This window comes from Protobothrops mucrosquamatus, unplaced genomic scaffold, assembly GCF_001527695.2.
Source record: "Protobothrops mucrosquamatus isolate PMUCROS unplaced genomic scaffold, P.Mucros_1.0 scaffold1047, whole genome shotgun sequence".
In the NCBI taxonomy this organism is placed as follows: Eukaryota; Metazoa; Chordata; class Lepidosauria; order Squamata; family Viperidae; genus Protobothrops; species Protobothrops mucrosquamatus.
In genome coordinates, this window is record NW_015387279.1 from 186789 (window position 1) to 202235 (window position 15447).

Here is a 15447-nt window from a genome sequence, read left to right on the forward strand (position 1 = left end):
CCCATAACATGCTGTGGTCATATTATGCTTTGATTATCAATATTTGTTCTCTCCGGGTCTCCTTTCTCATACTTTTATTTCTGTTGTTCTCTTCTGCCAGCACTGTTCTTTTCTCTCACTGCTTAAATATTTTGGATCCCCAGGATAGGATGTGGTCCTCCCAAACCTTAGGTAGAATCTCTCAGTACTTACCCAAAACGTACCAATGATGCAGGATCCAATCTGGGTCGGTCACCAGGACCAGAGTTTTTGACTTTCAGCCTTTTAGACTGTGCAGGACCCCTTCCTCTTGAATTACGAATTTGCAGTTCTACATCATGCAAGTGAGGAAATGTAGAAAAGATCTTACAAGTTTTTTATGTCAGAAATCTTAGAAAAACAACATCAGCTTGAGTAGACAATATTGCAGTAAGTGAAGCAATAGCCAGACTCGCTCTCGGTATGGATTTCTTAAAATTGGAGATTAAGAAGTTAGAAATTATTCTGTGGAATGTTTATACTATAAGACTTGCAAAAAACTATAGCAATATTAAGAGATCTCACTTAATGACATTGTACATAATAATTATATTTATATAATTCCCTTTATATATATTTTTTTTAATTGGCTTCTCTATGGGTATTACAAAAGAGTAAAAATCGATTTATTTAGTTTGTTTTCCCATAGAGAAAACATATTCAACTGAACATTTTATAAAGATTCCCCCCTCCCCAAGGAGATTCCATGAAAACATGGAATTTTTGATCTTAATTTTATTCAAAAGCTTGTGAACTACAATAGCGTGCAGAGGTATTTTGAGCTTTTTGTACGTATATAACTGTTTTCTCTGAGGCAGTGAGTATATGTGCAAGGAGATATTAGCAAGAGTGTTTTTAGAATATTAGAGATCAGACATGTACCCCTATAACCTTGCCTAAGAGGAATCTTTACAACAATAAATCTATGAATAAAAACTAAAAACACAATGGTAAGAAATATTAAAGGAAACAATGGTTCATTTTTTAGTGCTGCTTTTTGGAACACTGAATAAATGTTAACATTAGAAGTAAAGATGATTTATCTCTTATAAGCTAAGATATCGATGTTAACTGAGCCTATTAATACTTTGGATCAGTGATGATACATGTTTTAAAGAGTGAGATCCTAGTCTCATGTTTGCATTGTTCTGGTCTTTGTTGGTAGAAAGGGCTAACAGATCAACCTGTATGGGTGATTGGCCATTACCTGATCATCTCTTTTTCAGTCAAAACCCATTATTCCCTTCAGTCAGAGAATATGGAATTAATTGAATTTAGCACAGTATTGCTGTGATTCCTTCTTTGGTTACTGATGACAGCCATACTGCAAATAAAAAGAATCTGAGTAAAGGAAATAACTAGTTGGCTTGAGAAGTTCATGAACAGAAATAAGACTGACATAAGGAAAGAATAATAGTAAGTATTTCTTCCCTGTGTAATTTAAGAGAGACTCAGCAGAGATGGTATGCCATAAATAAGAAGTGAAATTGTATGTCGTGCTTGCACCAAAAGGCACCCTACAGGTAGTCTTCAACTTATGACAGCCTCTTAGTGTGTTTTACAAGGGTTTTGCCAAAAACGGGCACTTAACTTCTGGGTTTTGGCAAAACCATGCCCATAGCGAATTATTGGTTAACATCCATAGTGTTCACTTTACAACCGCCGCATTCATTTAACAACCACCACAAAAATGTTACAACAATTGATTGTAATGGGCATTATGATTTTATGTCAAAGACTTCCTGAAATGAGAAGAACCTTCACGGAAGAGCTACACAGACAAACTGAAAGCAAATTAAATACAATGTTGGCCTTTGCTGTCTGTTTAGATGCTTACTGGATTTGGGAATTGATTTGCCATAATTCTCCCACTCTGAAAATATTGGGATGCTTTGCAAGTCCAATGTGGATTTGTTTTCACAGCAAACCTGTTAGCTGAAGTCCCTTTCTGTAATAGTAAAAAAATACATAGAATGAGAAGTCTTTCTAGAAATATTTTACAATATGTATCTCACCATCTCTTATTTTAGCTGTCATTTAATTGAATCGGGAAAAAGCTTTAGTCTATCAGATATACTGTTTAAAATATTTCTTAGAGTAATCTAATAACTAATTAGTTCTGTTGCCTTGAATGAATTGTTTATTTCAGTATATATCAATAAAACTGGCATGGTCTATATTTTTTTTTAAAAAAAGTATTGTCATCTTTTAGAAGATCAATCCAATTCATTATTTGGAATTTGATTGAAATCTCCTCCTTTAATCAAATTTCTACCATAAACCATACTTTTTGCAACAATCTTTGCATAAATTCCAGTTGATTGGGTTTAGGTTAAAATGAATGATGAAATATTGCTGTACATGATCACCTATTGCAACCCATGATGAGCTTTATTTTTTTTAATATTTTATTAATTTTCCAATTTTACATTTAAGTATTTAAAAAGCAGCGTGGTGACTGGGTTAATCAATAGTTTGATAACAAAATCTTTAGTACAAATCTCAAGTTACAACATCAAATATTTCTTCTCTTTTTCCCTTAACATTTACTGTCTCGTATTCAAGCTAGTACAGTTATTATATCAACTCAGTAAAAACATCATTATTACATTTATCAATAAATTTTTAGCATATATGTATCTTAATTACATTCAATCTTCATAAACAATCCATATTCTGTTATTAATTTTTACCCAGTTTCTAGTTTCTCATCAATATTCTAATTTAACCTTTGATATTTATAATTTTCAGGCTTTAGGTAATCAAGATTTCTCTTGTCTCAATTCATAACAAAATCTAATATCCAAAATACACATTTTATCTATTTGAATATAATCATGTTCTATTTCCTAAGAGCTATCTATTTCCCACCGTATTAAATCATCTACTTAATAATACAATATCCCCTTTAATAAATCAAAACCATTGTGTATATTTCCTGGGTTAATCAATAAATCAAACATATTCATAATAATTAATTTTTTTTCCTTTTAGGTCTAATTTTTAAATATTAAACAGATAAAGTCCTTATTTTCAACTAATTTCGAAGTATTTTAAATCTAACGACCAGAATTCTCCTTATCTCAACTTCTCCCTTTAACCCTCTAATCAATAATATGAAATCCCCTCTAATAAATCAAAACCCCAATTCTCTTCAACCTTATTCTGGCTTTCTTCCTTTTCCAACTAGGCTTCCGTATCAGTGCTTTTAGATCGTCAAATAGATCTCCCTTTATTACTACTATTATTATTATTATTATTATTATTATTATTATTATTATTATTATTATTATTATTAATTATTATTATTATTATTATTATTATTATTATTATTATTATTATTATAGCTTTCTTGAGGCTCCTGGGATAGTGATGAGTATGTAGGAAAGAAAATAAAACCAAAAATGTTATTTGTTTATATATATCATTTGCAGAAAACTATTCTGGCTGTAATCCAGGAAGGTTCTCTAAAATACTTTTGGGGTGGTATTATTGTTGGAATAATCATTAAAATACCACTGGGAAAAAAATGTTGGAACAGCCTTCTTACATTACACTTTGACCTAGGTTTTCTTGGTGGAAGCAATGGAATTGGTTAATATAGGCCACAGAGATAATGAATCTTACATTTCTATTTTCCTCTATAGAATGTTCTAAAACAAACACAATAGATAATCTTTTTTATAACTATAATAAAAAAGCTTGTAATGTTTATGGCTTCCCACTCTTCTTGGATTTGGATTGTGGTAGTTCTTTAAAAACAATGCCATTTCTTAATTGTATGTTAGTAAGTAAAACAAATGCATCACTAGATAACAATGATTTGTCTTCCTTCCCTTGAATTTCTAAATGGGTTATATATGTTTTTATCCTAGTAAATAAAGTGTTCTCGGTGATAAGACGTAAGAAGTTTATATTCTTGCAAATCATTCTTCGACGGTAGAGCTCCGATATACCCAATGAAATCTGATACGTAAGTACTTTCATGTAACAGTTGGAGAAATATGAAAGACACGAGGGATCACACTGTTAAATTGGAAGAAAATTTGTTACCGATGTTGTCATTTTGTCGAATGGATGTTATATTGAAAACAGTGAACATTATGGTGGGCAAATATCTCTTTAGAAACGGATGTTATTTTATCTGGAATATTTGAGATTGAAAGAACTGCGACTGAATGACATATATTCATGATCTTTTCAAAATCCAGATATTTTTGATGGAAACTCAGTTGTAAGGGGTTTGTAACTGGAGTTTTTCCAGTAACAAACACTATTCATGTTTCAGCTAACAGTTCATAGTTTATGTGTCAAAAGTAAGAACAAGTGGAATCCTTCTGTGCCTTGACAATTTTGAACAAAAACATATCTAGATTTCTAACAGAAAGGATGGAAAAAGAGGAAGAAGTTTAATAGAGCTTTTTTCCCCAGTTCCTCATCATCACTTTAAAGAATCTTTTTGGTATAACCTTCTGTTATTGAACATCAATTTGGAAGGAAAATAGTAAGGAGTAATTTAGCTGCTCTATTCCCTTTTTCAAATTTCCCAGCTTATATCTTCTGCTTGTTAGTGTATGCAGATCTTCTAGGCTCTTCTCAACCATGTCAGTGATTTCTGAAGTATATGGACAGTTGCCTCCAAGTTCTGTTTATTGTTCGCTAGAAACATGTCAAAAGTAAAGGAGTTAGACATTCTGTAGAGTATAGCATTTACAGTAATGCAAGAAGAAAATAATCATTTATGTAATGTCAAAATAAAACATTTATGTTCTAAGAATATTGTCAGATGAGGCCAGACCATCTGTTGCTTTAAAACATATTGGATTTTTTTTCTGCTGCTACAGCAGCATCTGGTATTTTCAAAAAGATCTGCAAACAACTGTAGTAGCTTTACAACTGTCTTCAACTTAAATTACACTGCCTTCTGTAACAAATCCTTTTAGTTTCTGAATTATGTTTTTCTAAACTGATTTTCCTGGACTTAAAAACAGAAGCAACCAGCCTGAGACATGGGGTGTGTAAATTCCTCTGACCTAAAATCTGCTTTGAAATCTGCTAACATACATGTTCCAAGCCAAACATGTCATAGCATGGCAATTATTTTCTGATGTTTTGTTGCTGCCACTGCTGCTTACTTAAACCCAGATGGGACAGTTTTATTTACTTACATTGATAAATAAAGTTTATGGAAAACTATTGCTACTGTGTGCCTAAGAAATCTAAAGGAAAAGCTATGCCAAAATGGCAGAATCAAAGTATGCTTGTATCTTTCTTTATCAAAAGGCATACATCTAATGTTTAAAACAAATCTATACCAGTCCAAGATTACTTCTAAATTATGTTTGCAGTTTTACAGTTAATCAAGTTTTAATGCATGTAGAGCCCCAAACATTTTGAACAGAGGACATGTATATGTACAGGCAGCAGTTCAAAATGGACACAGCAGTGTCCTTCATATTATGTAACCTTGCAAGTTCCCTTTAGATTAGTTCTACCATCAAGGTTTAAAAAAAGAAGGTAGGAAATTGAAATATTTTGGAGACACTATTCATATGGATTAATGGTTCAATTGTGCTTACTATTAAGTATGAGTGCATGGAATTACATCCCAAATCTTACACTGCACTAAAGTATTCAAGATTATAATACCCCCAAAGTTATTTTTAACATATTAATCTGCATTTGCATACAGTATATATGCAATAGTTGTAACATAGCTGTGGGATTTTCTTCTCTTAAAGGAGCTATTTAGAAGTAGTAGAACTACTAAGAGTAGCAACTGAGTCAATAAATCCTGGGTTTTGATGTATCAGACTTGCTAAGTCGTGGTGACCAAGTGTGGAATGTTCACTACCAGTCTACAACTGGTAATTACTATAAATTCATACAGTTGTCTTCCACGGGTACCAGAAGATTGGTAGGAACAAAGACAGCCTTCTCATTAATGAATTGATTAATTCATTCTTTCATGTGTGTGTGTGTGTGAGAGAGAGAGGCAGAGGGAGGGAGGGAGGGAGGGAGGGAGGGAGAGAGAGAGAGAGAGAGAGAGAGAGAGAGAGAGAGAGAGAGAGAGAGAGAATGAGAATGAGAATGAGAATGAGAATGAATTGGGGAGTTCAGATAACATGTTAAGCCAATATAAATTATATGGTTTAACATAGTTTATAGCCACATTGTTTTTGATAGAAGAAAGGGGTGGGATCTAGATGCAATAAGATTGCTAAAAAGATTCTCAGATAATATGTGAATAAATCTCTTCTTTCTTTGAAACAGCCTCTGTCTTATCCATGGGGGATTCTATGTAAGCCAAAACAAAAATGTTAAACTAAATTCCTAGCAATTTTTTAGAACTGATAAACAGTATGCATGCAACTTCATAATCCTGTGTTGTTTCAACATCCAATTAATCTGAAGTTCTTGAAGTGTGCTTAATGTAGCATCTTAATCCAGAATTCTAAAGATACTGTAGAAAGAAGCCTGAGAAGTTATCCAGCTAGCATCCCTATGGATATTTCAGTATAAGTGTTTGGAAACAAGGAATATGAAGTCTAACTTTGGAACTGACTTATTTTTATTAAAAAGATACAGCCTGGTACATATTATAAGTCTTTTACATACATATAAAGCGAGCTTTTGAAGTGAGCATTAAAGAGCTTAGTAAGCTTGTTGCTTCTGCATTGTCCCATATTTGCGAAGACGCTGTATGGTAATTACTTGGAGTTACAGAATAGGATGATAATTACTGTAATTCTTGTGTAACTGATCGGTATGCAAGTTAAGCCTGCCCTTTCAAAAGCTTTTGCTCATAAGCATTCATTCATTCATGCATTTGTTCATCCGTGCGTTAGCTTCTCCCATTCATTTGTTTACTTTTCTGACCTATATACTTTGTTCTTTAAAACAGATATACAGTACCCTTTCTCTAGCTCTCTAATCTAGAAGATAGAAACGTTTTCTACTTGTGCTTGGTGGATAGTGTGATTTTAGCAATTAGGAAAGAAATATTTTTTGGGGGTAGGGGGAAATTCAAATGGTGAAAAAAAAGAACTAGTTCATAATTGTTTAAGTTGAATTTAGATGTCATAAAATGCTGCTCTTGATTCTGAAATAAGAAACTATGATAATGCTGACTATAGATACACATTTACACTGTGCACTGCATGGGTCAGAAAGAGAGCTGAGAAAACATCAACAGACCCCCTCACATCCTGAACATAAATTGTTTCAACTCCTCTCCTCCTCAGGATGCTGCTATAGGGCATTTCATGCCAAAACAACTGGACACAAAGACAGATTTTTTTCCCTTGTGTTTTTCCCCAGTGCTAATTACCATTGTGTTTTTTCCCAGTGCTAATTACCATAGCACTGTCTTATGTCTAAATATATTTACCCATGTAGTAGAGCTGTATTACTATTATCCTGAACACCTAATTGCCATAGCGCTGCCTTATGTCTAAAGATATTTACCCATGTAGTAGAGCTGTATTACTATTATCCTTCTCATCTTTTATACTACCTTCTCCATTGGTATCTTATGATTATATACCTTATTGTTTGTATGTACACTGAGAGCTTATGCACTGGAGACAAATGCCTTGTATGTCCAATCACCCTTGGCCAATAAAATATTCTATTCTGTTCTGTTATTAAATGAAGGTTATTTAATAGTAAAGTTTCTTAGGAATATGAAAACTATACTGTATCAAACTAAAGGCTACCTAGCTCAGATTGATTTCTGTTACATTGCACATGTAATAGTATACTGGCTATTTCCTTTAAAAACAGAAAGATCTTCTACGTACATCTAACTTTTACGAATATATTAACAATATAAATACATTTATTTTTTTCCTTTGTAGTATAACAAACACCTCTTTGTGCACATTGGACATGCCAATCACTCTTATAGCGATCCATTGCTGGAATCAGTGGACATTCGTCAGATTTATGACAAATTCCCTGAAAAGAAGGGAGGCTTGAAGGAATTGTTTGGAAAAGGACCCCAGAATGCCTTCTTCCTAGTAAAATTTTGGGTGAGTAAGATATTAAGCAAGTTTTAGGCATGTGCATCTTTAGTTTTGTGTTTTCTGAATGTTAAAATAATCTTGGCTGGTATACAGAAAGTCGATGGAAGCACTTTTCTCTCTCTCAAGGAATAATTCAGTCTTACTCACCGACATGATAATAGATTCCAAAAGACATAGAAGGTACTTCACTTGGATTGGCTACTCACAATGTGTTAAGGGCTCTAGCTGAAGTGGTTTCTAAAAGAACAGACATATGGAAGACAAGCCCACTACTATATTTTAATCATGATTGGAAGAAATGCCTATTTCTTAAGAAGCAATAGTAGGAAAGGGGCTGTTATCTTTGGGCTCTGTTTGGGAACTTTTCAGAGGCATCTAGACGGCTAGAACGGAATATTAGTCTAGAAGGATTTCTGCCGTAATAAAGAGGCAATGTTGTATAGTGGTTAGGGTATTAAGATGTTGAATTGGGAGGGGAGGTTCATATTTAGTATCAGCCATGATGCTCACTGCATTACTTTGGAAAAAACACTATTTCTTAGTGCAGCTTTCCTCTCAAAATATTGTGGTTGGGAAGAAAAATGGAGGAAGAGATGCTATAGTTCTCATATTAAGTTCCTGAAACCATTTATTACAATAATTCAATAATTATGTTATTTGTTTCTATCAAATCATAATTATCTAATGCCACATATCATCCATTTAATTTAACACATTTTAAACTTTTGGCCCTGCTGTATATTTACCAATGTTTTAAATATATATTTACCAAATGTTTTGAATATATACCGAAGTTTTACCAAATGTCCTTACAAAAAGTTAACTTATGATGCAAATCAGTTATGTAGTTTGAGATCCTATTTCAAAACTGAAATGGCATATATTACTTTTTGTCTTTGTTTCAGAATTATAGTATGAGCAGTTTTCAGTTTCACAATCTCAACAGGTCCTGGAAACAGACGTACAATTTGCAGCTATTTCTAGCATATTTGTTGGCAATATATTTTTAGAAGTAGAATATTCTCTACATATACCAACAATCAATCAATCAATCAATCAATCAATCAATCAATCAATCAATCAATATATATATATATATATATATATATATATATATATATATATATATATATATATATATATATATATATATATATTAAACGAATAAAACTGAGCACCAAGAGAAGTAAAGTATAAAAGTTTAAAAATTTACTGAGCCAAGCTTTCTTCAGAACCCGTCTGACATCATCAGGGCGTTAAAACAGCAGTCTGGGAGAAACCCTTATAAAGTGTGTGTGTCAATTGCTTGCATCCGGCTTCTGCTATGCATCATCGGACCCAGCTGCTCCTGCCGTGCTAGAGGCAAGGTGCCTACTCCCGTGTAGGGGGTCCCTTTAAGTGTTTCAACAACTTCCTCCACTCCCGTCCTCCAGGTGGGCGTAGCCCTTTCTATTCCCCCCCCCCGTCCGAAGCGTGCTGGTTCCTTTCTTCCTCCTTCTTTCACCACTCAAGCATGCCATTTGACTCCCCCCCATGGGGGCTGTCTCTAGTCCTCCATCCTCCCCCCTCTCACTCACTCTCTCCACACACCCCTCCCTTGCCCCCACTATCTCTCCTCCCTCTCTCTCCCCCCTTGCCCCTTCTTCCCTCTCCCTCCCTCCATCCACCTCTCTCTCTCTCCCCTCTTGCCCTCAACAGACTGTATATGCGTGACATCCAAACTCCCTAATATATATATATATACAGTATATCCTAGATCATTCTGTGAAAGATAGGATTTGTATATGCATTTGAAACTATATGAAGTATCCATGGATCTTGGTGCTTTGTCTACATACACACATACATACTTACAATCAACTTTTTCATGCTTAGTTAAGGACAGAATGATTGTATAATTGGCAGAAGGATTATGTAAATATGCACAGTTGTGAACACAAAAAACATCTCTTCTAGACAGACAGAAAAAGGCAAGACTCCAAGTCACCTTGTATAGTTTTAAAAATGTTTTTAAATAAAAAATGAAAAATAGCTAGCCTTCATTCCTGCTAATTATGTCTCCATTAGGAACTAAATGTACACTCAACAGATGAAATTCTTTTATATCTCTTGCTTCTGGTTTTATGTATTCAATTATTTATATAATTGGTTCATTATGTTTCATCAGGTCAGTGTTGACTGTTACCAGTCATATAGACAGATCTTTGTTAGGATGATCTATCCCTAACTTAATTTTTGGGTCTTCCTCCATTGCACCCAGCATTATCATAATCAAGTTCATCCAACTTGCTGTTCATTGTCCTTTTTTATATTTTGTTTTGCCTTCCCTGGCATTTTTTTTACTTCTCCAGAGAGTTACGTCTTCAAATAATATGTCCAAAGTAATATAATTTGATCCTAGTCATTTCTGTGAGTTCTAGATTGATTTGTTTAATGTTTTTTCTGCTTTCTTTCTTGGGTATCCACGATATTTTCAGGATACCATGGATTGTTTCTCCAACACCAAGATAAAATAGTATTGTTTATATCAATATTATTTTTCCCTTCAGCTTGTTTTTAAGGGCTATGAAAAATATTTAAAAGAACAGCTTTCCAAAGCATATTAAGTCAAATAAAGTACTTTTTCTTTAAACATTAAAGCATCCACATCTTTTTCAAGGCTTGTATAGTTGTTTCAAAAAGTATTTGTATCTTTATTAACATGCATAGTCACTTCATTTTGCTAGGGACAACTTTTGAAGCAGCCATATGAATCTTGCAAAGGACATAGCCGCTTTAATGTTTCAAAGATAAGTGCTTAAATTATGCTAATGCACTTTGTGGAGCACCTCTTCAAAATTGTTTGCACAGGCCTAACATTGTTTATATTCTCAACAATTTTCCTTAGAAACAGAAATTAAAATAGCAACAGGTATCTAATGGATGGCACTTTTGTAGGAAGAGCTCCTATCTTGAAGCAGTCTACGTATCCCTTACCCTGAGATCACATTAACTTGCAAAAAGTCCCATTTTGGATTTTCCAAGTGATGGATTTAGATTATTATCGAATGTTTTGACTCATTTGTCCAGCCTTGATAAAAGTCTAAATAATTATTCTCCACATAGATTTTTTTTTTGACAATTTGGATAAAACTAATAGAGGATGCACTGTTCCTGGCATTTGCATCTGAAATGGCATTTGCATAATGGCATCATCAAGGACATAGTCATTTTGACACCATTGCTATTGACTGTAGATACTACTAGGTAAAAGTTCACCTTGGACAGCTAGAAAATGTTTTTCAGATATATTTTTGTCCATTAGTGAGTTTGGTCAATTTGATAGTTCCACTTTTTTCAAATGTATCCAAAAAATTTTAAAAAGAAAAATTGCTATGCCTTAGTCATTTTTCCATTTGTTTTTCCTTGTCAGCATACTTCATTTGATTTACAGCATATGTTTTAAGGAGAATTGTTCTTTTTTTCTGAAAGTATAAAGGACCTATCATCAATTACTCTGCTCATTTATGTCACCACTTTATTCAAATATTTTTGTTATCAAAAGTAGCCAAGGTCGCCCAACTGGGTTTCCTGCCTTTTTCTTCATATGCATGGTATGAATTCTTAGTATTGTTCTTTTCCCCCCAATCATGGTGGCTCTAAGGTTGTAAAACTATTCCACCAGCAATTCCTTTGAGAGTGGACCTGATTTTCCATCCTAGAAAAAAGATAAATGCTAGCAATACACAAAGCCCAAATAGCAGTCATACTTTCTTTAAGTAAAAGAAAAGACAAAAAAAATCCACAGAGGGCTGCAGGATTACACTTTCTTTCAACTTGAACCTTTTAAGGCCTAGCATATTTTCAACAGCCCAGCTCTTTACATCACTTACCTACCTCTGCTTCATCTGATCTAGCAGTTCTTTTCTCAGGTTTAAAAATTTTGGGGAGAAAAAAGAGACCAGACTAGAAAACTTAGTAATAGAACAAAGCACATATTGAGGAGCAAGATCCTGTTATCTTGGGTCTAGTAGGACCAACTAAGTAGCAGCGAATGAAGCTGTGGAATTTCAGTTTAAAAAATGATCTAGACTCTAGAAGATGCTAGGATAAAATCTAGAATTTCTTGTTTGCAAAGCATGTCACTGGATTAAAATCTAAGGTTTTACAGGAGTTTGTCATTTCATCTAGTATTTAAACCTTAGCATCTTAGCATCTTTAAGATATGTGGGTTCCAACTCACAGAATTCCCCAGCCAGCATGTCGTCTATATGTCTACCAAAACAAGTCTGGAAGAAAGTATAGATACTATCATTTGTTTACAATAGTGGCGAATATCTGTAGCTTGGGTATAGGATGAGGATGAAAGCTCATTCTCCAAGCTTGTGGGTTGGTTTCCGAATATTTCGTTACCAGGCTAGGTAACATCTTGAGCAGCTTTTCGGGAATGTCTGTATCCCACTCTCAGCAGCAGTTCACCTTCTAATGACCTTGACCTGAAGTAATCTCCCCATCACAATACCCATCACCAGCCTCTGACTGATAACTCACCCCTGACCCCCTGATAATTCATACCCTCCAACAACCCTGACCTGTAAGTAACCTTCCCATCAAAAGACCCATCACACAACTCCCTCTGGTGACTCCTCACGAAACCGTCACTTGACACGCCCACACCTGAAGCCCTTATAAATTGAAGAATACTGATACAGACATCCTCTAAAAGCCACTGAAGACATTATCTAACGAAACATTTGGAAACCAACCCACAAGCTTGGAGAACGAACCTTCACCCTCACCCTCACACTATCATTTGTTTTGTTTTATTTATCTACTTTTCAACTTTTAAAATGTTCCTCAACACAGCTGACATTAACTCTGAGTTAAAATGGAATATAAACTGGTGTGATTTCCCACAGTGCATTCATATGTACTCTCTCTGGCATACAGTGAATAAATATACATTTAAAAATGCCTTTCTCTGTATCCCTTTCCCAAAATTCTGACTCTGATCATATAGTATGAGGCAGCTGTGGAACAATGAATGGTTTCTCTTAAAATCAGGGCAGATTACTCCCTNCTCCTTTAGAATAGGTTGCTTTACGGTAGCTTTACGGTAGCTACGATGGTCCTGACGGTCTAATTCCGGTCCCGGCTCCATCCCCCTCCCACTCCCCAGGTGTCCATCGTTGTTTCTTGGGGGATCCTGTTGTCTGTTCGAGCGGGACCGCGTCATCATGGCATGCGTGCTTTGAGGTTTCAGGTCCGTTGCTGGCACCACCTGCTGGCAGGGGGGAAGGCCTTCCATCCGAGCCTGCGGGGCATCTCTCACTTCTTGCTTCTGACGGGGCTGTCTATCGTGTTCTGTCCTCCTCCGACGCCCCAGGGGGTGGTCCATGCACCACGCCCTAAGTGTCTGCTGCCGGGCACATCTCCACATGCAAATCCAGTTTAATGCAATCACATTGGATGAGTGGAATAGATGAATATAGTCAATTGCTAAGCAGGCCCCAATTTGAAAGAATCCAACATTGTCCAGTTTGTTCTCTCAGCAGAGAAGATCTATAAATTTACAGTTTTGCTTTCTTCTACTTTTTCAAATCATTTTCCTAGCCACCTTTAAATTTTACTTCTCCTACAGTCTTGTTCCTAAGAATTTTTGTCTTCTTCACCATATAAATTGTAATTTACTGAAATTGACTATCTATGAAATGTATTTCTTTGGTATTATGCTTCAGTGATGTAAGGTGTCTACTTCAGCTTTTCATTATATTTTAGAAATGAGAAACCCTCTTTGGAAGATGAATGTTATATCAGAAGGTGTTAATAGAGTGCAGCTATATTTCATGGAAGAGACACTGTAGCCAAGAGGTTAGATTAAAAAAAATAATAATTAAGCTAAGGAAAGTATTTGACACATCATATTAGCTGCTCAAACCTTAGATTAACCTATTTGGCTAAGCACAGCCAGACACACATTGGCATCCCTACTATTAATGCATAATTAGATGATAATCAGAAAATTGAAAATGAAATTAAACAGCAGAATAACATAGCTATTCAATTACTCAAGTAGGGATGGCCAGGAAGGAACAACCCACAAGATTTGATAGTCGGCATGGTGTAGAAGTACATGGAGAAGTTTGGGTGTGGTGTTTAAAGATGACCCAACCTAGTGCCCTCTACACATGGAGCTACAATTTCCAGAATGCCCATGTACACTTCAGAAAGTCACCAAATTACTTTTTCTGTTTTCTTTTTTTAGAAATGTAAATAGTGTAATTGTAACTGGACAGACCGGAGTCAGAAATGTAAGGGGTGCAAATTGTTGAAGGACCCCCATTTCTCATATTCATTTCTGGGGAAACAAAAATAATGTAGCCCCTCTTTAACCAACAAAGTAAAATGTGGCTTGAACTTAAAACTCATTGGCTTGAGAACACTAGTTCAGAAGAGATACACTTTGTGTCTACTAACCAGTGTAGGTAAGCCAAACTGAAGCAATCGGAGCTATGATGTGATGTTATTTCTTGCAAACTATTAGAACAGGATCAGGTGTACAATGAAATAATAACATGATGCCATTTTTTTGGCTGTTTTAGATGACAGTGATAATTTTTAACGCTTTCTAAGTAGCTATGCTGATTGGGGCAGAAAATGATGTAAGATGAAGGCCAACAATAAGGTTGGAGAAGATGGTCCTGTTGTATTTAATGCACATGGAACTAGGCATATATAATTGTCTTTCTCTGATGGACTGGTGTTTTTTTTTTCATTAAAACCTTCATATCTATGCTATGGGGAAAATAGTAAAAAAAAAAAAAAAACCTGGAACACACATTAAAAAAAACAACCCAAGGTAGAGAAGGGATGCAGAGCATGGCTGCTGGAATTCTTTCTCATGACAGCAGTGGCCATATGTAGCCTTTATATTTTCTTCTGTGTGATGAAGCAGTATGTGTTTTTGTTTTCTATTCATGTTGTATCTATGTCTGTATGTGTGCACTAGGAAAGACAAGCTAAATACCTCTATCCTGGATCACATGACCAGGAGTGAGGGTTAGAATGAAGTAAGTGACAGTGTCTCAAGCCACCGCCCAACTGCTTTGGTATTGGAGGCTATTTTCCAGAATGCTTTTATCATTATGAAGCCCATTCTCAAATGGTGTATTGTGGAGAATTGTAAAGCCCCAGTCTAGGAAAGTTATTTCGTATGCATTTATTGAGCCATCTTTTAAGCTTTGTAGAATAGCTTTTCCCAGGCTAATCAAGAGAGGTCAAGCTCACAATCTTTCCATTCCAGTAGAAGAGAATATATGTAGCTCAGAATTGAATTGTGGAATGATTGGTGCTCCCTGAGCTTGATTGTTTGCTTGCAGACATTTCATTACCCAACTAGGTAACATCATCAATGCTAAGAAGT

General features: G+C 35.0%; 1 protein-coding gene across 1 annotated transcript in view; it reads left to right on the forward strand.

Annotated features, from left to right (window-relative positions):
- Positions 1 to 15447, forward strand: part of TEAD1 (TEA domain transcription factor 1) — a 126793-nt gene that overhangs the window by 94613 nt on the left and 16733 nt on the right. The window contains exon 8 of the mRNA XM_015820042.1: positions 7878 to 8051. Within this exon, the coding sequence (XP_015675528.1) occupies positions 7878 to 8051 (174 nt within the window). The remainder of the gene's footprint in view (positions 1 to 7877; positions 8052 to 15447) is intronic.